The sequence below is a fragment of the Poecilia reticulata genome, chromosome 20, assembly GCF_904066995.2.
Source record: "Poecilia reticulata chromosome 20, P_reticulata-male-v2, whole genome shotgun sequence".
NCBI classification, from domain to species: domain Eukaryota; kingdom Metazoa; phylum Chordata; class Actinopteri; order Cyprinodontiformes; family Poeciliidae; genus Poecilia; species Poecilia reticulata.
The window spans coordinates 12,722,443-12,744,951 of record NC_088849.1 but is presented as its reverse complement, the minus strand read 5'-3'; the positions used below and the strand labels follow the sequence as shown (position 1 = coordinate 12,744,951).

Sequence of the window (22,509 nt, the reverse complement as noted above, 5' to 3'; positions counted from 1 at the left end):
TTTGCCCATTGAGGGATTGCTTACACTCGCTGCCAAACTTTTCTCGCCTCTCTGTGACTTGACTGCATTCAATGGCTTTGTGAATGAAGCATCCAGTCAGCTCAGAGAGCCTCCTCCTCCTCCTCCACCTCCTCCACCACCTCTCTACACCTCCTGCAGGAACATCAGAGGCAGACTGGAGCGCAGGATGCCCAGGTGCCATGCAGAGGAGGAGAATACTGCATTTTCCATTCACTAAATCCTTCCTCATCCGCGGCTCCATCGCGATCAGTGTTCATGAGCACCAGGAAGAAATCGAGGTTGGGTGCCTGGTCGCTCACCTCGTAACGCCGTGCACCCTGCTTCCTCCTCCTCCTCCTCCTCCTCCCTCCTCCTCTAATACAAACCCCGTGATCACCCATTCACCGGTGCCTGGCGTGCTTTAAGGTGGGAGGGAGGGGGGGGACAATAAGCCGACCAGTCGAGCTGGTGCAGAGACGAGGGGGGGGGAAAAAGTAACCGGGAGACAGGCTGACAGGTGTCGCGGAAGTTTACGCTCGCATCCCTCCGCGTCTCTTGGTCAGTATCTGGAATAAGGAGGCTGTGACTGGCGGTCATTCGGCTCCGGCTGATCCCGTGTAAGTGATTCTCACCGCAAACAGGCTTTGAAACGATGCAACGAGCAGGCAGGAAACACACCAGCATCCTTTTTTATTTATTTTTATTTTTTTTTACATTGGCTTGTTTACAGTGCATGCTTAGACGTCGCGAGGAGCAGAATGATGCTCTAGTCTCCTGCGAGAGAGCCGAACCCGTCTCTCCTGCAACATTTTGCACAGATGTTATCATCCGGTCACAGCTAACGTGGCAGGGTTAGACGAATAGGTGGCTCCTTTAAATGAAAGAAACAGAGAATCGATGTAATCACGCAGGGGTTAAAATGAGCAGGTGTCTTGACAGGTTCATGATGCTGGGAGGGGGGGAAAAAAACCCCAAACAAAACAAAACAAAAACCGGGTCCTGGAGGTGCAGAGTGTGAGTCATCTTTTTGAATTAAAGTAAAGCGATTGAGCCGAAGCCAGTGGAAGTAAAGTCATGTTTTAGTCTAGGGAGCATTGTAAGGGAAAGAAACTTTAACCTCCTCCCCCTAGGAATGCAGGCTGAAAATCCTAGCTTGGCTCGCCATGCTATATTGTAGGTTGTTTTGTTTGTGTATGTGTGTGTTTCATTGTTGACTTCACACCTGTTGACAGCAGGGAGGACCATCTTGGAATGCAGGAAGAGAGCATTCACCTCACAAATTTGAATCCATTCCTTCGTTTTTGAATGCTCGTGCTCCCAACACTCACTCACATCATGCACGATCACGCAGCCATACCCAGTCCTCATCTGTTTTCATTTCAACACCTCAGGTGAGGTGAGAGTGTGACTCCTGGTGCATGTGTTTGACGGGTTTCGCTGGAGATGTGAGGGCATCTTCCCAGGCGGATGCAGCAGCAGCAGCAGCAGCTTCCTCTGTAGCTTTGCGTGGATAGGCAGGGTGGTGATTGATGTGGCTCAGCAGGCAGGTGTCAAAAAGTGATAAATGATCAAATCCTCTCCCTGAGAGGGAGAATTTTAAAGTACCTACTTTCTAATATTTGGATGATACTTGCTTTACCTTCTGCAAGTTTTTTTTCTTCTTTTTTTTTCTTGATGTTACGTGAGACAAAGTGCCTTTATTATTAGCTTCGAGTGAAACATTAACTCCAGTGTTATTTTTCATTTTCTGGGCACTCTGCTGGTGTCATCTTGACCGATAGCAGCAGGTTTGGGGCAAAATACACATCTACCCTTTACACGACATTAACTCATCCATTGAAGTAATTTCTATAGCCACAGGTCTGCAGACTGTTTCTACAAACATTTGTGAAGGAATAACTTGCTTTTGGTGATCAGTCAATTCTAGTATTTTACCGTGCGGTTTGTCAAGTTGTGAAATTGCCTCACTGCTAAATTTTCCTTTATCGACTGTGAGATGTTTTCTAACAAAGTGGAAGCTGTTGGGAATGACAGTGACTCAACCACAAGGCGGGCAAACATTATGCAGTCCCAGAGCGGGGTAAACGCATAATGCACATTGATCTCAAACTCTCTGCGTGTAACCCTCAGATTGACCAAAAACTGGCCTTCGGAAGAGCTTCAAATGATTTCTGAGCCCGTGGAGTTTCCTCCAAGCCTTATACTGACAAGTGTAATGAAAAGAGTCGGTTGCAGCGGTGTAGAGAGCACTCCGACGCTGCAGTGGAGATGTGTTTCGGAGTCCAGAATCACACCTGTCTGTCTGGCGATGCAATGAGCAAGTCTGGTTTGACAGTAACAAGGTGAATAGCACTTGTGTGACTGTGTTGCATCAGAGCAAACAGCCAATTATGTTGGCATTCAGCCCTGTTCTGATGCTGAAAAGCGGTGGATCAAGTCTTGTTCTACGACTTTGTTTTTGTCTTTCTTCTATATCCTCTTATTTTAATCAATCTCAGAATTAGACGGATAGATATCCTCTTTCTAGTGCTTTGAGAGTCAATTCAGTGTCAGAAAGCAGTAGACGTTTTCACTCAATCACTGAAATGAAACTTTCTTAAGTCTTTGCTTCTCGTACACTGACATATTCTAATGTGAAACTTTATGTGAAGGGGCGTGCATAAGACTGACACGACACTGTCATAGATATGACATAACGCCTGTCACGAACATAAAGGGGTCTTCATGAATGTCTATGACTGCTGCCATGAAGTGTCATTCGGTAAATAATGACACGTTTATTCCAAACTGACGCTTTTAATGGCTTTTCAAAGCAAATTTTAATAGAGCTATGTTTTAAAAGGCTCATTATTGTCCAAATAATGCAAAGTTTGCACTTTTAATTGACTTTGAATGCAGCTTTGCATTAATAGTGTCATTATTTAAAATGTAAAAGAATCTTTCAAGTCAGACAGAGTCCCATCAATAAATAAATCATCAAAATAATTTACACCGTAGTCTAAGCTTGAACTTCTCAGACAAATAATTCTAATTTCATGGTCGCAGGAAATGATATAGTTTGAGTCTGTAGATAAGTCTAAGCTAGTCAATTTACTGAAGGTGACATTGTGCACTACACAGATTAATAATGTCACATTGTGGGTCTTCCTTGATGATGCAGTTTGATTGTAATACATTTAATTCTTGATTCTCAGTCTTTTTTTTTACAATCTCAAGCTGAATTGTTTAAGTCTTGATTTGAAACAAAAGAAATTCAAAATTCTTCTCCTGTCCTGATAAAAATTGCTCAACGGAAACATAAAGATAAAGAATCCAACCCTTAAATTGATTATTTTTAATAAGTCTTCCTTGATTAAAGCTCGATATCTGCAGTTTTTCACAGAGTAAAAAGCTCCAACAGCAAATCAATCATGATGCATTCACTGACTGGAAGAAAGTTGGATTCTTGAGTGTTGCCTGTCACCTTTCAGCAGGATCAAACTGGAAACCTGGTTTCAGTCACAGATCTGTTTGGTGCATTCCTAATTGCAAAGTATTGACGGAGAGCTTTCCCAATAATTTAAATCACAATATCTGATTTAAAAATATATATATATAATGTATATATAAAAAAAGCCTCACTCATTGTCAGCTCGTTTTATTGTACTCACCATCCAAATATTAATTCATCTGGAGTCTGTCTCAATCTCCTTCTCACTTGCTGTGAAAAAAACCAACACAACGGAGAGGGTCTTAAACAAGCAGTTCATTTTGCGCTCGGCTGCATCTGCCCTTTTAGTGCTCCAGCAGGGCCTTGTTCTCAGTTTGTCCATCGTCTGCCGGCTCTCTGAGGTGAGGAATCGCAGTAGAGCCAAGCGCTCCGCAGGATGGCGTAAGATTTATTTGTGGGTTTTAATTGGGTACACCTGAGTTCATAAGTTTATTTTGCTGCACGTAGGAGAAGCATTGAGAGTGAAAAAGCAACAAAACTCACAGTTCCGCTCTCTAGGAGAGATGTAGCGGTTTGACCTATTTTTCACAGATACTACCTGTCCCTTTAAGTGAGAGTGTCAGTTTGAAGGTGTTGCTTTCGTAGCTTGAAAGAATTACACTGGTGGACTTTCGTGTAGTGCCAATCAAAGTGCGAACCGAATGCCCGACCTTGTCTTTTTGCATTCTCTATCAGACACAGTGACCGGTTGAGCCAGAATGTTACAGATGAAGTTGTATGTGGAAATATTAGAGTGTCATTGTGTGCGGTATCTCATGAGATTCTGAAAAAACACGCGAGGTGTTTACATTTTTGAAAATCTTACCAAACAAATTTGTGACAAATTAACACGTTTCTTTTTGCTGCAGGTTTTTTTTTTCTTTTTGAAAACCTAAAAATAAAGTTTGACACTAAACCTGGAACATATGGTGCTTCTCAACTGGTAAGCTAATTAGTGGTGTAAAATTACTGTAATATGTTATTTTTAAAATTATCTGTGTGAAAATGCATCATTTTTGGAGGAGTGGATTGATGATTTAAAAGACAAGTTCCATGATTTTTAAAGTTCCTGGATTTATTGTGGATCTTTTTTCTGTAGATTCGCAAAGGATCAAAATAATCCATACAGGCTTACATACAAACCCACTGACGTCTGAATGAATGTTGCTTATTTGCGAGGAACAAAATTAAGAATGAGGGAGATCTTGGCATAATTCCCATCAGTCTTTCCATCAACAATTGCAATGGCCTAGTTTAAGCATTGTTAAAAAGGGTTCACGTCTGGGTCGTTCCAAACGCTTAATGTTTTATCCAGTTTTTATGTGTGCTTGGGAATATTGCACACATGAAACGCTTCAGTTCAAACTGTTGAAAGTTTCCGTCTTCGTTATTCCTTTCACTTTGAGCAGTGAACCAGAACTGCTATATTTATGCTTAACATGTGAACACTGTTTTGCACGTTAAAAACTAAACTAAACTAAAGTCAGATTCCTTGTTTGAGCAGGAGCTTCTTAAAAAGACAGAGGCCAATTTGAAGGGGTTAATTCGCAAAGTCAAACTTCTTTTAGGTCATGTTTCAAATATTCAGCTTTTTTTATGACAACTGAATGTTGATTGTCCTGCAAAATGTACCTGGATATTATACTCCCAGACATCATGACACTACTGGTTTTCATCAGCTATATTTACCGAAAATCCATTGCCTTATCACCAGCCTTTCTAGAAAACTAATGTTTTCTTAAATTGTAAATTAAAAGTCTAATATTTTACATGCAGAACAATGGCTAACTAAAATCTGTGCATGAAAACAACACTGTGGGAGATGTTTCGGCCATTTTGGAAGTTTGTTGATTAAAACAACTTTGCAAACTGGGAAGAAAAGATGTAAACGTTCAACCATTCCTTACTGTGTGACAAGAATTTTTTTTGTTTGAATGACTTGCAATCTTCTCCTCTGCTTCAGCACTAATCACTCATCTATGCTGTTGTTGATTACGTGTGAAAGGCACATCTTTTTTTTTTTTATACTCCACCTGCATTATATGATTGTTTTTATCACATGCAGCCGGGACAGTTCTATGGGTCAGTGTGCGGTCAACCATGTGCAGCTCAAAACGCCCTGTAGCCTCTCCCACCGTTTCTGTAATATCTATGTATAAAGTGCATGGACAACTGCATCGTTTAGTTCAGACATGACGGGAGCTCAGTCACCATCCTTTCACACCACACACGATATAGAACCAGCAAATAAATGCCTTGCAGTCATACAGTAATGACGGTGCTGTCACGGCACATCCATCACTCCTTCCTTTAAATTCAACAAATCAAGACAGCGCAGTCTCTGTTGGTGTTGGGGCATTGATTTGAAGGTGATAGGAGAGCAGGATCATGATCTTTTGAGAATGTTCATGCTGAGATTAGGTTGTAAATAGAGTTTGACGCATAGGTCCTTCAGATTTGACAGCTGGGAGAATGATTGTTTGTAGGATAGCTCAACTTTCTGTCACATGAATGCTGATGGTTACAACCTCAGTCTTGACCAAGACCGTTTTTCATGTGGGGTCAGTAGCTTTGGATTGTTGCGGAATGTAAGGAGCGATGGATTCTTGATTGAATCGTATGAGGCATCCAGGAAGCTGGATGAAGATAAATGCACTAAGTGATGAAGAGTAAGAAATAGTCTTAAAAACTGAAATGACTAATCAAACGTTTGTCACAGTGGCGCAGTTGGTTGTACCGCTGCTTTGGAGAAGGAAGCTCCTGGGTTTGAATATTGGCCAAGGGCCTTTCCGCACAGAGTTCTTCCCATGCATGCGTGGGTTCTCTATCCCGCAGTTTCAAAACATGACTGTTATGTGAAATGTTCCCTTTAAATTACATTTAGGAATAAGTGTATGTGGATGGTTATTTGTCAGGCGTGTCTGTGTGTTGCCTGTCCAAGGCGTACCTCTTCCCCAATGAGTGCTGGAAATGGGAACCAGCCCCCTTGCAGCCCTGCAAGGAGAAGCTGGTATAATAAATAAGACTGAATCCACACAGTATTGGATATGTTTTACAAAGAAAATTTCTTGTAATGAAGTTGCTAAGGTGGCAACTATCCCCGACATTAGAAATAGATAGACAGACAGACACGCTTCAGTTTCACGTTGCCACAAGTAAGGATCTTTACTACATAAGTGACTGACTACCAACCGAAAAGCTCGAGGTTTTAAAACGAGTCTTGTTTTTTTTTAAGATTGCAATATCCAGTTCCTGACATATTCTTAAGTCTAAGTAGTTTCAATAATGTTGTGGTGATTGTTTCTAAGCTCTGAGTTTTCAGGTGTAATTTGAATTCATTACAGGATGTCAGTGCATTGAACAGTCAAGGCTCATAAGTGCTGCTGCTTGAATGTTTATGATAATATATATTACAGCAGAGATGTAACCTGCCTCTGGGCTTATGAGAGCTCCAGCAAACGTAATGAACGCATGAATGGAAAGAAAAAGTCATTTTTAAAGCAAAAATAAACGTGCGAGTGGTAAATATGCTCGGCTTCTATTCTCCCCCCCCACCCTCGAGTTTTAGCTTTCCGTCGTGCAAATATAATTACAGATCTACTTGAACAAGAGCAGGTTGCAAACTGTGGGGGCACACGGTGACACTCGACTTGGCATATTCACACATGTCGGGACTCATTCATCTTTTGAATTAAGTGTCACTCCGTTTCAGGCTGGAAAGCTTTGGCAGGGACGAGGATTTGGGCGTCTTATTGCAGCAGCTGAATAGGGGAGCATGTGTGAATGGCAAGGCGACAGTCTGCAGCCTATTCACGCTGTTTGATAACAGATCTGTGAGACTGCCAGATTTAGACGTCATTCTCCTCCACCGCCGAATGTGACATAAGCCTCTTTCTCACCTCCGCATTTCCGCACGTCTGCTTATGGCATTGAGAGTTATCCCACTGGTAAAGCGACTGAAACACGTCCCACTGAGATGCGTTTAAGGATAAAACGGAGTCAAAGGTTTCATTCAGGCTTTGTGAAGCCAGAAGCAGCAGCAGCAGCTCAGGTTTGTTTTTCTTGGTTAAAGCTGTTAAATTCAACTAGAGTCTGCAGTGAAGTGAGTCCTGAAATAACCTGGAGAAGTGAATGGAGCCAAGGCAAAAATGCTCAATAAAACCATGGGCTTTTTTTTTTTTTTGCTGGACAAAACACTACTTGATATTGTGTAGCTTCAATATTTGTCTGTGTTGACAGTAGACAGACTTCACCTCTGTGCCGTTGCTGGAGAAAATCAGATCTTATCACCCAAAATGGCAAACAATAGCTTCAAAGGTGTGATTTATATTATTCTATTTTATTTGCTTGCAGCTAACGGATGCTGCTAAAGCATGGATAATCCAAGAGTTGAATTAAAAACTTGCTTCCAATATTACAATAAAATCTACACTGAATGTAGTTATTGTCATAGAAGAAGAGTTACCGATTTGTCAAACATCTCGTTTAGATTTAGTACATAAATTATAATGAAGAAGTAAGAAGGAGTAACACATCTTTGTTTTTAGATGTGAAGAAGTTGGTTCAGTGTCATTAGTTTCCAGCGTCAACTTAAATGTTGCATTTTTATCAAATGAAGACAGATGAGATAAGATAACTTAAGTACGCAGGAGCTCAAATGATAATTTGATATATTAAAGAAAAAACCTATCAGAGCTTTGTGAAAATGTCACTGGTTCCATTGTTAAATTATGATGTAACTGTGGAAGTAATTAATGTGATTCTTGGTTATATTCTTCTGCTTACTACCTAACCTGTCGAGTCTAGAAATCACCTAAGCAGAACCAGACTGGCGAAAATACCAAAAGAGGAAAAATATCATAATTTGAGCTAAAGAACAAAAAAAAAAACAGATATAAAACATATAGGGAAAAAAAACACATATAAAACGAAAATAAAGGTTGCTGAGTGTCCTAGTTAAGTTCTGCACTAAAATCTTTTAGAGATGTTGATGTCACATGATCCTACAATAATGCTTGAGCAACCGCACTCCTGCAAAGAAGAGCGGGTCAAAATTCTTCCACAGCAACGTTAAGCTCTTATTTCCATATTTCATTGTAGTTATTGCAACCAAGCTTAGTTTGGATTGCTCTTTTCCCTTAATAAATAAAAAAAATAATCATTTTAAAATGCCATTTTGGTCTTTGCCAGATATTACTTTTGTTTTGATTATCTAAAACATGTATGTGTGTCAACAAAGTAAAAACAGAAGAAATTTGTTAGGGGGGGAAAATAGTTTTACATCTCAAAAAAGTTGAATGAGCTGTGGACACCACCCTTTCGAAGATATTGTCCTATTAATTATATGATTATTTCACTCTGGCCTAATATGTGCCCTGCTTTATTATCTACTTTATTACAGAGGGGAGTATTATTAACAGAGTGGGCATCATACTCTATTAAATAAAACACAGAAGAAGCTCTTTAAATTGCCTTGCTGGACATTTTAATAGAATTATCTTTGCAACCAAATGCATTAGGAAGAATCCACTTTTAGGATAATTTGGCATATGTGCATTGTATCTAATATAATTGCATTTTACAGAACTTTAAAGTATGGTGAACTGCAGCCTGGTATTTAAGCCAGAGACTAATGAAATGCTCTCGTAACATTCATGAAATGGCAACTTGTAGCCAGAGGAGCTTTGTTTAACAGGTCCAATGTTCTGTCCAGAAACGGTTTCAAGGATCACATTAAGGGAAGAAATCCTTCCAGACAGTCTTCATCTGCTCTGGGAAGAAAATGGATCCTGCAGGCAAAAAACTGGCAACACTAATCTCGTTCACAAGTCAGGAAAAGCAGGCATTGCAGAATAATTTGCATGCTGAAAGACAGACATTTTTATTATATGCAGGATATATCTAAAAAAAGAAGCGTCCTGATTCTTTCCAAGTGGAAACGTCCTAATTTCTTCATTTAATGAGGAGTAAATTAGTTTGCCAAATTCACAGACAGCTTTTTTTACATTTTTTTTTCATTTGTTTCGTTGTTTCCTTTGCCTGTCCACAGGGTTGTCCCAGCCTCGGCCCCCTGAGCACCGACACCTGCGATTCTCCTCCTCCTCTTCCTCATCCTCTTCCTCCCCCTCTTTGACCAGCAGCAGCTCAGCGTGGCGAGGCCAGGGACAATGGGACGCAAGCTGGACCTGTCGGGCCTAACAGACGACGAGGCAGAGCATGTGCTGAAAGTGGTTCAGCGTGACATGAAGCTGCGGAAGAAGGAGGAGGAGAGGCTGAGGTGAGATGACATTCTCCCGCCTGGGTTTTTTTTTTTTTCTTTTCCACATTTGACACTTAGAGAATGATTTGACATGAGCTGATAGAGGAGATATCACAGCCATCTGTGAGTGAAAATGACCAGATAAAGTGACGATCAGAGGGCTTGTGTGGAAGTTTTTCTTCCATTATGACAGTTTTAAAGTTGCTTTGGTAAAAGAAGCAATATCCTGCGAATGGACCACTGGATGTTTTGAGCTAGTATACCACTAAACCTTCTTGAAATGATACAGTTATGTGGTATAATATTCTGGCTGGAAGTGCTGATCATAACATCCTTTATTGCATGTCCTTTTAGAACCTTTTCCGGCATCCTACTTTATTTACTTGAATTACCAGATGTACACAATTCTCATTTTATTGCAATGAGATCACGACATTTGAAGGAACTATGGGAGTAAACCCTCAAACAAATGGGTCAGCTATGCTTCTGCTCCCATTTCCACAGTGTGAGCATCTGCCTCCGAAGACCATTTTTATTACAAGAGATTTCCACTGTTGTCCTAGTATTTTGTCGTTTTGCTTTGTTTTTCTTTTTTTCTGAACCTTATCTGTGTTCATTCTGTGTCATCTTCAACTGGCCTCCCTCATTTTATGTTTTCTCACTGCTGTTTCAGAGTGGGTATGCAGATACGTTCTTGCGTAATTGCCATTCTCAGTTTTGCTCCCGGTTTGTTTAGTCCCTACTTACACCTCACAAGGTTGCTACGAGTTGATGCCCTTGTATTCTCTGTTGTAATTCTTTCCATCTTTCAACATCAACTACATGATCGTACCTTTGTCCTGCCTGCATTTGTGTCCTCCACAAGAAGGACCCAAAGCCTGTTGCAGTTGTAATATGTCATTACAATTATTACGGCCTTCCTTCAAAAATCTGAGTGGAAATGTTCAGAAACATGTGGGGGTTGGGCAGGACGGTAGTACTGTATCCTCCATGCAGATAAAAGAAACTCCAGTCTCTTCAGCTCATCTCTTTCACCTTAATTAAAATACTTTGGTCTGTAGGAGTGGTATAATTAAAACTTTACTGGTCTTGAAATGCTACCTGTTCAAATTGGAAGTATAACTGGCATGCATGAATACACTTTTTTCAGTGATCATAATCAAAGCGAGGCACCTGGGGGCCCCCAGGATATGGTTTCAAATGCTCTTTTGCTTTGATTATCTTTACTCTGTCTACAGTTTCAGCAATAATTACAATAGCCTCTCTGCAACTTGAGAGAAAGCTTTGAAAAAGACACCAACAGCTTTATATAATTGGCTATTTCTTTTCTCTTTTCTCAGCAATCTTTTATCCGTATCTCAAAGCCTTTGGCCACATAACACAACGGAGACCTTACTGATTCATACATAACCTGCCACATGTTCTGGTCCGTATTGTTCCCTCTCCTCCTGTCCTTTAGTGCCTGCTTACTAAACCGGTTTTGTTTTACTATCAGTGTGGATATTGCCAAAAAAAAAAATCTAGACTCTGGGTAATTTATGTTGTGCAGCTTCATTGCATCTGGTATCCCAACAAAATATGTTTTTATCTGCTTTTTTATACGTGGCTATAACGTATAATTTTGGAGGCACAAATATTCCCCGACTTGGCCTAAACTCGAGCTGTTATGGAGATGTAACAAATCAGTAGTTTACTGTTCCTGAGTGGATGCCACAAGTGATTAGACTGCTTCGATTGGAGCACTAAACATCTCGGCTAAACTCCTGAGGAGCATAACAAAGTTACATCACAGAGCAGAATCCGAGCATCAGTATGCGGAGCATGCACGAAACGCGTCTTATTTTCCCAGAAATGGTTTCAAAGCGAAGATGGTGTATTCCCAAATTACTAGGCTGTAAAATGTTTCCCCCACCAAGCTGTCATGAATGATCAGAAATAATTTATGTCGCTCAGACTGTTATTACTGCTTTTTTTTTTTTTTTGTTTGCTGAAAGAAGATGAGCTGGAAAGCGGTAATTTATATGGCAGCGGTTGTTTATAAAAGCCATCAGCATTTGAATCCATGTTGTTTTTGTTCTCCTTTCCTGAAGCAGCTTTTCCTAATGGATATTAGATTCAAATTGACAGATTGCTTCAGTTCCGCTGCTGGGCTTGACTGTGTGTTACTCAATCACTGACATGATAGACTCAGCCCCATGATAGGTAAAAGTGCTGCTTTAAGACGTAAAGAAAATTGACATTGCCGTTTGCTACTACATTAAATATCAATAATAATGTTGCTATTCATGATTCATAGCGTTGCGTTTCTTCTTCGTGGTACACGTAAAATCAAGAAAACAATGAATTTCTATCGTTCATTTCTCTTGTGTGCATAAGTTTTTAGCAGCTTTTCATCCTTATGATAAGGTCCCAGTCCTACATTACTTTAAAGTTATTCAAATCGGTGAAAAATTATATTTTACATAAATTGTTTTCAACTGCTTTATAAGCCCTTCTACTTGAAATTACACAAGTTTTAATATACATGCAAACTAAAAGTGTCTATAAACCAGTAGTGTTATCGGTTAAAAAAAAGGGAAAAAAAATAAGTATCGAAGTTCAAAATATAATTAATAATTGGTAACTCTCCCCATTTGAAAACCTATTATGTACATTCCTAACTCTTATGTATGCAACATACCTACCCTGTTATTTTAAATTCAAGACAGATTTGGCTTTGTTTTATTTTTCTTTATTTCGGTGAGTTGTACAGAATTGTTCCTGGTAGAAATTCAAGGCACATTTTATGACTCAGCCTATATTTTAATACTTTATATGCCTTGTTTCAATTCATCTCTGCACTGTATAATTCAATATTTAGTTAAAATGTCAGGATATTAAATGTCATGAATATGCAAAGGAAAGGACAAAGATGGCTGTTTGGCTATTTTAGGAGCGTTTGTGCAGTTTTTGTTATGCGGCTTAGTGAGGACAGCCACATTTTGAGGTCGCTGTACTTTTGTACTTTAGTTTGTAAAATTAATTATGTTTTGCATGTACTTAGTGTAGATGAATAATGATAATACAAAAAAAAAAAACCTCCACACCAATCTAGTTTATAGCTGTCTTTCTACGAACCGAGAAGAGAACTGATTTTGCTTTCTGCAGGTTTATGTCCATCCTCTGCAAATCAATTTGTTCTTCGGCTGATGAGATATCTGATACTGTTTCTGTTGAGTTTACTTAAGAATAAAGTGCCTCAAACAAATTGAATTATATGAACTGTCTGTATTTGTTCTTTTGTTCATTCGTCTGTCTCTGTGCCCGTTTGTTCTCAAGGATGCAGCATTTCAATGAAAGCTTTGTGGAAAACAGAAGAAATGTCTTTTCATTTAATAACATTCACTTGTCTATGTCCAACACTTCCTTGGATCCCCCCCTCTTAGCTTGTGGTGACAGATCCCAGTGCACTATTTTTTATTTTTTATTGCTAAATAGTTGCATTAGTGTAGTATCTTAAGCTGACGCTGTGCCTGGTGCATCAGGCGTGTTTATGTGTTGTATCCAGGTTTTCATGTCATGGCTAGTAACGTGTCAACGATCACAGAAATTTGACTTCTAAAAGTAGTTTTAATCTCCTGTTTTTTTGTTTGGTAAGAAACGGCATAAACATGAATTGGAACCTATTTATAGACAAGCTACATTTAGCTAATTAGTGTAATTCTTTTTTTTTCCATAAATGGTTTCTCCATATGCTCTTATTTAACTCTCCTTCTGAGTGTGGGGATTGAAAACTAAGCAATGCTTTGTGGCTAAATCCACAGTCGCTCCCACTTTATTAGTGTGGATTAAGTCCAGGCTCAGGAATGCAGTTTTGCCTTTTCCAGACAAGAATTTAAAGAGAAAAAAATGTTTCATGGCTAAATGATGACTCACTTTGTTCTTGTGAATGCTTTTGTACATTTATCCATTTATCCATATATGTGCATTTAGTTAATAACTAGGGCTTATCAACATTAACGCGTTAATGCCTATGACTAATCTGAAAATTTTAACGTGTTATTATTACATAATGCAGATTAATCAGTCATCAGAAAGGAGTAGGGAACCCAAGAACTAGAAAATAAAATGTATCTGTCCCCTGAACACGTTTGCTACTACCTGCATGCATGTGTAGTTCCTTGGACAATGTATTGTCCAGTGAAATTTGTTGTCATGGCTGCACAACTGGATGTATTTATTCCAAGTAAGAAACATTAAACAGAGTATTTTGCTGCTATGTTTCTAGTTGGTGAGACGGTCAACAGTGCCGCCTTCCAGCAGGAAGATTTATTGTTTACACCGTGGTGATACAAAGGTCTGTGTTGAATTTGCCAAGTTTGCAACAACGGGGGGAAATTGTGGCATGTTTTACGAGCCAGGGTGAAATTGGAGTGTCACAGGGTTAGGGATGAAGAAAAGAAAAGGATTTCCAGGACAAATAAGCTGTTAAATGCAGTGCTGGACTATATCAGCATAGAAAAACTGAACGGAGTGAGTTTGCGTTTTGTTCTCAATGAAACTGATACGAATAACAAAATGAGTGTACTGTGCAAAACCCCACCTGGAGTTTTATTCAGATAATTTGTCATATACGCTGACTTTTTTTTCTCACTTCCAGTCCAAGCTAAGTGCATTTTTGTACAAGGAGTGATTGAATATTTCCTGGATCTAGCAGCTTTACCTTCTCTCTTCTCCCGTTTTCTACCCCATTCATTTACTGTAAGCTTAGCACGATGTGGGAGACGGGCAGGTACACGCTGCAGGAATCGCCCTGGGAGGTCAGGGGCATTTTGCGAGCGACAACAGAGGATGTCACTTTGTCAGGGACAGAGTGACCTCTATTTCCGTCTGTGTTTATTCTTCCTCTGCAGATGACTCAAGCACAGACACACAGCTTTTTAGATAAGTGGACAGCTTCCAGAATTGTATTCATTTCGAGCCAAGATAAGAGACAAACTGCTTGGTATTCATATGAATCAGTGAAAAGGGTGTAAGTGAAATGTGGAGCCCGAGCAGTGAAAGGATATTAACGTTCCCTTGAGACTTCACTGACGTCTCGTTTTTTTTTTCTGAATCAACACTGAAAGGGACAAATTGACCTGCTGAAAAAAGAAACTGAACTCTGAAGATTTGTTTTCTTTCATTACAGATTTTAATTTTACAAATGATTTATTTGGAAAACACAGAAGTCGCGGTTAACGTCAAGTGGTTTTTAAAATGTGTGTTTTCCTGAAGTGGATTTTGCCTGACGAGTGAACTGTTGACCGCTACTAGAGCCTGTTGTGGGAAATTCCAGAAATCTAATAACTCGTCCAGTCCGGCTTTGCAGGTTATGAAATGGCTCCATTGTGTTGAACAGAAATGCATTATTCCTTTCTTCCCAGAGTGCAACATATCTACTTTGTGCCATAATCCGTTGCGGGGATTCAACGTTAACATGCAGGTTTACCAGCATTACTTGATGGTGATGTCTTCAACAGTACCAGTGCTGGAGCTTTGACTGGAAACCAGCGTAGATCTAGAATCATGTTGTCGGCACATTAGCATCCTGAAGAACAAGGCAATGAATATTGTCTATATTGCAGACTTCAACACATGAATTACTATTTAAGATTAGGAAGCATGCAGACTTATTTGAAAGCTTCATTTGAAATTCCTCACTCGTACGCAAGACACCACCAGTCTCTCCATTTTACTCCTGTTACCCACAATGCTTTGCATGGATTTTGTTTGGTACATCCAAATATTCTAATGGATAATACAAAATACACAAATAATCTCTTAAAATAGGAATATCATTTTTTTATTTTATTTTAAGTAGAATAATATAAAGGACACGTAACAGGGTATTTAGCTGCTTTCTGCACTCTGCTATGGATGAAAGATGGTGGCCAAATATATTTTAAATTACTACTTATCAGGACTTTGCTGTGCCTTACATCACAGAGAGAGTGTCTTAGTTTAGCATTTGATCATTTTAAGAGGAAATTTTCTGCTGCAGGCAGATAATGTGGTGCGATAAAAAAGACCCAGACATCATACACTAATGAATAGTTGGCAAGCATAAAAGGATCCGACTATGTTACTTATTATTTCTTAAACCCAAATTCATGCTTGTTCTGCTTTTACCAGTACAGTTTATTTTTCAGAAGCCATTTTTTTCTACTCCGATGAGCAAAGTGTGGTAAGGATTATGCCTGAAATATTGCTGTAAACTCACACAGAAGTTTCATCAGTTTCCTCCAGTTTTGATGCCACATGGATGGCAAATAGTTTACTTATTGTAGAAATGATCTAATTTTACCTTTGGTGCATGCATGCTGCAGCAATTGCCACATATTAGGTTTGATCTTATTTTATATGCAGCCCCAAATAAGTGGTTACAAAGTACGGGTTGGAGATGAAATTCTGTCCTGGAGTTTGGTTTGAAAGGGCTTTTTGGTTCAGATCCACACAACAGACATAAGTGGCACCACAATTTTCGAGCAAAATAACTTTATTTACAGCATAAAAACATCACATTTTTGTAAGGCAACAGAGCTGGCAACTGTGCCGCTGTGCAGCCCCATAAGGGAAGATAACACATTTTAAAACTGTTCTCAGATGTTGAAGAGCTGAGGTTTGGACCACAATCCTTTGTTCTTAAGAAGTTCATATGATTCTAAGGGAAGCCGTAATGCCAAGCCAGTCCCACACACACTGCACCTGTACCTGCACACTGTCCTTCTTCTCCTCTTCCTCTTTCATCTCCTCTTCCCTCTCCTGTATCTCCTCCTCCATCTTTCCCTCCTCCGCCTCCCTCCTACTCCTACTGGCTTTATGCAGTCTTTCATTTATAACTCCATGACCTCAGCTGACTTTGCCGCTGTCTGCTACTTAACGGCGACAATGATCGACTTTGTAGAATTCATTGTGTTAGAAAACAAATGCAATATAAAAATCAACTTAAGAGAAGCGCTGAACACACAGGAAGTCGTTAACTGACTTTATTTGTAATTTTTCTTGACCTGATTAAAAAAAAGCAAAAAAAACCTGTATATTAACGGGACAAACAGGACAGGGCAATTATGTATGTCTGTAAATGTAGATATTTTCTTGCTTACTTTGAACACAGGCTTTCTCCTACATTGTTTTCTTTTCTAATAAAGAAATACTTGCCTTTTTCTGACCAGCCAGTATGGATTGATTTTAAATAATCAAACATTTAAATTATTTAGGGACATTTGGCGCAACATTGCTAGTTGGTTGCCTTTAATTTTCTGTGTGCCCTGAACGCAACGGATGTCAAGTTTTCTGCAACACCCCTCTCTTTCTTATTTCTTTTTGGTATGTTGGTTAATTTAACCCTCTCCTCTTTCTTTCTCTGTTTCTTTTTTTTAAACTGTGAGGAGCCACTGGTACAGTATGCAAGATATCAGACTGAGCCAGTCTGACCTCTCACTTAAAAGCGGCTGCGCAGCAACGCCGCCGATGGAACGGATGGACTGTTTGGGAAACCTCCTGAGCTTCCCGACGGTCATCCTGCTCCTTATGTCTGGACAGCCCTGAGCTGCACAGGGACGTTTCAGTGAGAGCAGGATTATGAAAACAGACACCAGAGGTGAAGTTTAGCTAAAATACAACTTATTAACACAGTTAGCAAATTAGCAAAATGCTTTACTGCAAGGTCCACTGTCTTAGCAGGGTGAGCCCTCAAAAAGGAGTTGCTACTTTTCAAAATAATGACTTGATGCAGTTGGTTGAATTTCTTTTAAAAAGAAATAACTTACTTGGCAAAACAAATTGAATTTGACTGCTGGGCTGAATCTGAATGTATGACTGGATTGATTTCTGTGATGAATTGTGGTTTTGGAGGTGGTGAGGATAGAAGCAGCAGGACCCAAGTATGGTGGGAAATGAAGGCTTTTAATGCTGAATCCAGGCAGTCCAGGTGAGCAGCAGCAATAGCTCTGACTCTGGTAGCAACTGGTATTCGACAAATGACATAAGACTGTTGACAATACACACTGACACAACAAGGATCCGACAGGGAACAAGAGACACAAGTGGGTTTAAATACGCGGGGAGGCAATCAGGGGACACAAGGGTCAGGTGTAAACGGGACAGCACGGAGACTCAAACGAACACAGAAGCATAAATTAATACAAATTAATACAGAGACAAAACCAAATCCTCACAACTTCATTGCGTATTCCAGTGTGTGGAGTGTCCTCTGATGAAGTGGTCAATTTAATTAGATTTAGTAGATACGCTGACGTAGGGTTAGTTAGGCTCAGGACACCAATAAGGTTGCTTTAGCTTAATCTAAGAGTCTGGCAAAAGGCATTCTGAAGAAACTTGTCAAAAACCGTGTGAAATCATGTACCATACATCTGTTATGGGCCGGAGCAGCTACAGAGTCGTCCTGTCACCAGATACCACTCAGCTTTTAAACATGAGTAACCAGCGAATGCCTGAATGCAACACGTCACTGTAGAGCAACTGCTTTACACGGGCGATTACCTCATCTACCTCTGTCTTTGTTGTGAATGTGGAATATTTCCCGCGGTGTGTAGTCACTGAATTGGGTTTTCATGTCGTTAATTTTAGTCTGGCTGTTGTTGAGGCAGTTGTGTTCTCTTGGCTGCGGTTTCTCCTCGGTTGGGATTAGCACATTGCGTTATTGATGTGGGTTATTTGTCTGAGTCATGTTGATGTGGATTGTTTTTGATGTGGAGGTGTGTGTGCTGGCAGTGCCTTTGTGTTTTTGCACATAGCAAGTAGAAGCGACCTTGTTGTTGCTGTTGCCACATTGTCAGATATAAAAAAAAAGCATAATTTTATAAGAGACCATTAAAAAACGACCTGCCCGGGCAGTGTTATGTTCCCTAAAAAAACATCAGATTATTCAATACTGACATGTTGTGAAACAGGATTTTTCTGTAATCTTGCATAATGCTTTTGTTGGACTTTCTGACTGTTTACTTATTATAAACCTAACACTATTGAGAAAGTATTTTTGTGCACTTCAGAGGTTGGTTGTGGGCAAAGTTCACTCGTTCATTGGCATGATTCTCATCCTAATTTTAGGCCTTGTATGATTTTGTTTTTGGATGATGTTGATAATTTAACATATATAACTCCTGTAATTCATAAAACCAAGAATAGGCAGCATATGTTTGAACTTTGACACAGAGTTATTTAATGGTTTATGCTAGGGGGGAAAAAAATGTTTTAAATTTCTTTGATTGTCTCTGTTTAAATAAGTGGTTACATATCCAGCCAGATTAATTTAAGAAGCTTATCGCTACAAAAAGTGTTTTGTTGAGGTGCAACTACTGATTTTACTAGAATTTCCATGTAAATTCAGTGATAATTAAAGAAAAATTCAAACACTGTGAAACCCGAATCTTTTTTAAATATCAAAATCGTTTGTTGTGTATTTATCAAGCAATGGAAAAACACAATGCAAATACATCACAGTTAAAAAGGAATGTGACAACATGGCCGTGATTTGTGGATGTAAACGATTTTCCCTCCTGTCCTCTCTTTCTTTGTAAGGAGGATTTGACATCACGTTGCCGCACAGTGAGTTTTCCCGCTGACTTCTGATCAGTCCAGTTCCGCTTTAATTCGCTTTTTTTATATATATGCGGGGCTACAGAGCTCCGACAGACTCTATGATTTCTAATTAGTTCTGATTTGACTCTTCGCAGATGATATTATGACAATCAGACTTAATTAGAAGACAGAAATACGGGCCCCTACTGACCACGGTGATTATACGTGTGCTTGCTGACGCATGCACCATTGAAACACACACACAACGATGCATTGCATGTCTGCTGCCGTATAGGGATGCAGAAAAGAGCATCTTACTTGTTAACTCGACCAATCAGAATTCACAGAGCATATCTATTTTTGATTTTTTTTTTACAACATGAGCTTATATGGACCAAAACCTAAAAGGAAAACTGGGATTGAACATTCGTTCTGTCTTCTGTATTAGCATAAAATGCTCTTTGCAGATGGTTGTTTACAGCATATGAAAGAGGAAGGTCCTGATTTCCCCCGAGCTCAACAAATCAGCACATCACCTCTATCCACTGCAGCCGCTGAGTCCACAGGATTGGCTGATGAGATAGTGCAAAGCTAATCCACCCCAGCTACTTGTAGAGAGGTTGCTTTCACGGCGCGCACACATACACAGCTTGCTTCCAGCTGACGGAGTGGATAGGTTTCACCTAAATAACCTTGCCTGCCAGGACGTGTTTGTGTGTCTGTGAAAGATCCGGCATGCTGTTAAGGTTCTGCTGACTCAAAGTCAAACGGAAGAGGACAGAACAGTGCGTAGCATCATGCTACTCTATCTCGTCAAGATAAACTCTAGATGGAGCTGGAGAAAGACTCGCATGGCTTGAGAGCAATCAGCTGAGCTGTAACTTTGGATTTCTGTAATCCTACAGAGACTCCTTATGATGGTGACAAAATGTCAAGAGAAGTGGAAAAAAATAATTGGCTGCAATAGTGTGTGTTTATGTGTGTGTGTTTTGGTTCTTGCTTTAAATTGATCAGTCTATTTGGTTTTAGCACAAGCTTCTCCTCTGTCTGTGTCTCTCTTCTTACATCTACAGACAAATAGAGGTAAGAAGGAATCAGATGCTCTCTTTCCAGGAGAAGGGAGTAATTTATCCAGACATCGACTAGCCTTATTAGTAAAAATAATTTCTTCACTGTAAGCCACCTCTTCAGCATTGTCACCAAACTGATTAGCTATGCAGAAATCCACTCACTTATTCACTGCACCTCTGCATCTTAGTCAGATATAAACCCAGTCTTCATTTGTTTTTTTTGTGGGGTTTTTTGAGTCATTCAGAGACGAACTTGTTTGTGTGCCTGATGGATCATCCAAGTGCGTTTTGGCTGAAGGTCACAAACTGATCGTTGGATATCGTCCATCACGATTTTCTGGTTGAGAGCAAAATTCATTTTTCCATCGATTGCAACAAGTTGTGCAGAAGCAGCAGCGAAACCCAAACTGTCACACATGACATTTCTGACACTTTGTGGTGCTGCTCTAGTTTTCTGCAGTGACCTCCAGTAGATTGAGCAAAACTAAACATTTCCAAACAGCCTAGTTTGTCTTTTGCGTGGTGAATCGAAAGGGTAGCTGCCATCTTTCAGCTAACTGGGGAAATGATGGGAAAAAATTCCCAATTCCCACATTTTGTCAGAATAAAATGACTTTAAAGCATGTGAACAATGTTTTTTTTTTTTGGCGAATATGAGGAAACAATAACAAACATGTCTGCATACGCATACTCAGCATACCTGGGAACGTACTGGAAGCACTGTGACGCCATGTAGTGGTCAGGAGTATGATCAGTTATGTCTAATTTAACTAACATGCATAATAAATAGCTACATTTATGTCTTTTGCATTACTGTATTCAAATGAACAATCCCTCTTTACATTGCAGTCTGAATATTAGCAAAAACACAAATAATTAGTCATTTTCATGCAAAGTGCTGAGCAGAGGTGTGGATGTTCTCCGTTCCAGTTTTTATGTGAATACAGCATCAGGACAAGTCAAGAACTGGGGGAAAAGAGACGTTAGTAGTTAAAATGACTTCAACCCTTTGTGCAATAGTCTCCAGAATAATGAGAAGTCTGAGCTGGTTGTCACACTGTAACTTTCTCCACAAGCCTTCACACTTCCTTTCCTTGTAGCGTAGCGTATAATAAAGCAAAGAGCAGGACACTGGTGGCCTTCATCACTCACCCGCCTCACTGGCGAGCAGCAGCATGTGAGATTACAGGCCTGTGAATCAGACCAGGTGGTTGGCAGCACCAGCCACCTCCCCACCCTGGGAGACTCTCCTGACTTTAATTTGTGCTCACATATTTCTCCACAAGAAAAAAAAAAAAAGGAAAAATCTGAAATAGCACAAGGTCATCTACATAGCTGCTCAGATGGCAACATAACTCTCTGATGGCTCAGGATGGTGAGTGGAGAGGTCTCATGGGATAATTTGTCAACTGGCTTGACAGGTACCATCTGTTATTTATCCCAAATAAAAGGTGCTCTTATTAAATAAGCTCCAGATGAACATGAAGCCTTTCAAAAAAAGAAAAAAAGAAAAACGCCTTCAGCTTTCCGCAGCATAGAAGTAATCTATCTAAATGTATTACTGGACACACTGCCCAAGGGGTACATGAGTTTTGATTTGGTGGAGGGCTGAACGTTTCAATAAATTAGAACATAATTGAAAAGTTTCTTTTTTTTGTCTTTTTTATTTGGTGCTTTGATTAAAAAAAAGGAAAACCCAATACTAAATTGATATATATAGCACCAATATGTTGTACACACTGATTTAGTTCCATCAATCATTACAGATGAAATGAATGCATTCTTTGTCCAAATAAAAAGAAAGACTGAACTAAGTGCTTGGAATACATCACTTTGTGTCTGCCTTCACATTGTAAGGATTCATTTACACTTTGATCTCCAGGGTGTGAAGGATTTCACTCCATGGCTACAGTGTCTAGGTGGATTAAGTGGCTACAGCGCGGGGCTCCGGTGTGCACGAAGCCATTTGCAACGCATCAGCCGAGGTCTGCTGGTAGCATAAACTGTAATCTGATTACTTCTGATGACATCATCAGTAACAGGGCGGATAAACGTGTTGCACACCAAGCCGGCCAAATGCAGGCAATTCAATTTAGACGTCGCGCTTTCCCTCCGGTCCTGCTGAGCTGTTTGGGTATATTCAGCTGTTT

At 39.8% G+C, this 22,509-nt stretch overlaps 1 protein-coding gene across 5 annotated transcripts in view; it reads left to right on the top strand.

Moving 5' to 3' along the window:
* Positions 1 to 429: 429 nt before the first annotated feature.
* The window catches only part of myripb (myosin VIIA and Rab interacting protein b), a 114,650-nt gene continuing 92,570 nt past the window's right edge, over positions 430 to 22,509 (top strand). For 2 of the 5 annotated variants that reach the window (XM_008438598.3, XM_008438596.3), the window contains exons 1-2: positions 436 to 617; positions 9,519 to 9,746. In XM_008438598.3, coding sequence (XP_008436820.1) covers positions 9,637 to 9,746 — 110 coding nt within the window. In that variant the 5' untranslated portion in view covers positions 436 to 617; positions 9,519 to 9,636. Of the gene's footprint in view, positions 618 to 9,518; positions 9,747 to 22,509 lie in introns of those variants that run through there. The other 3 variants (XM_081601467.1, XM_008438597.3, XM_081601468.1) reach the window with 3 other exon arrangements.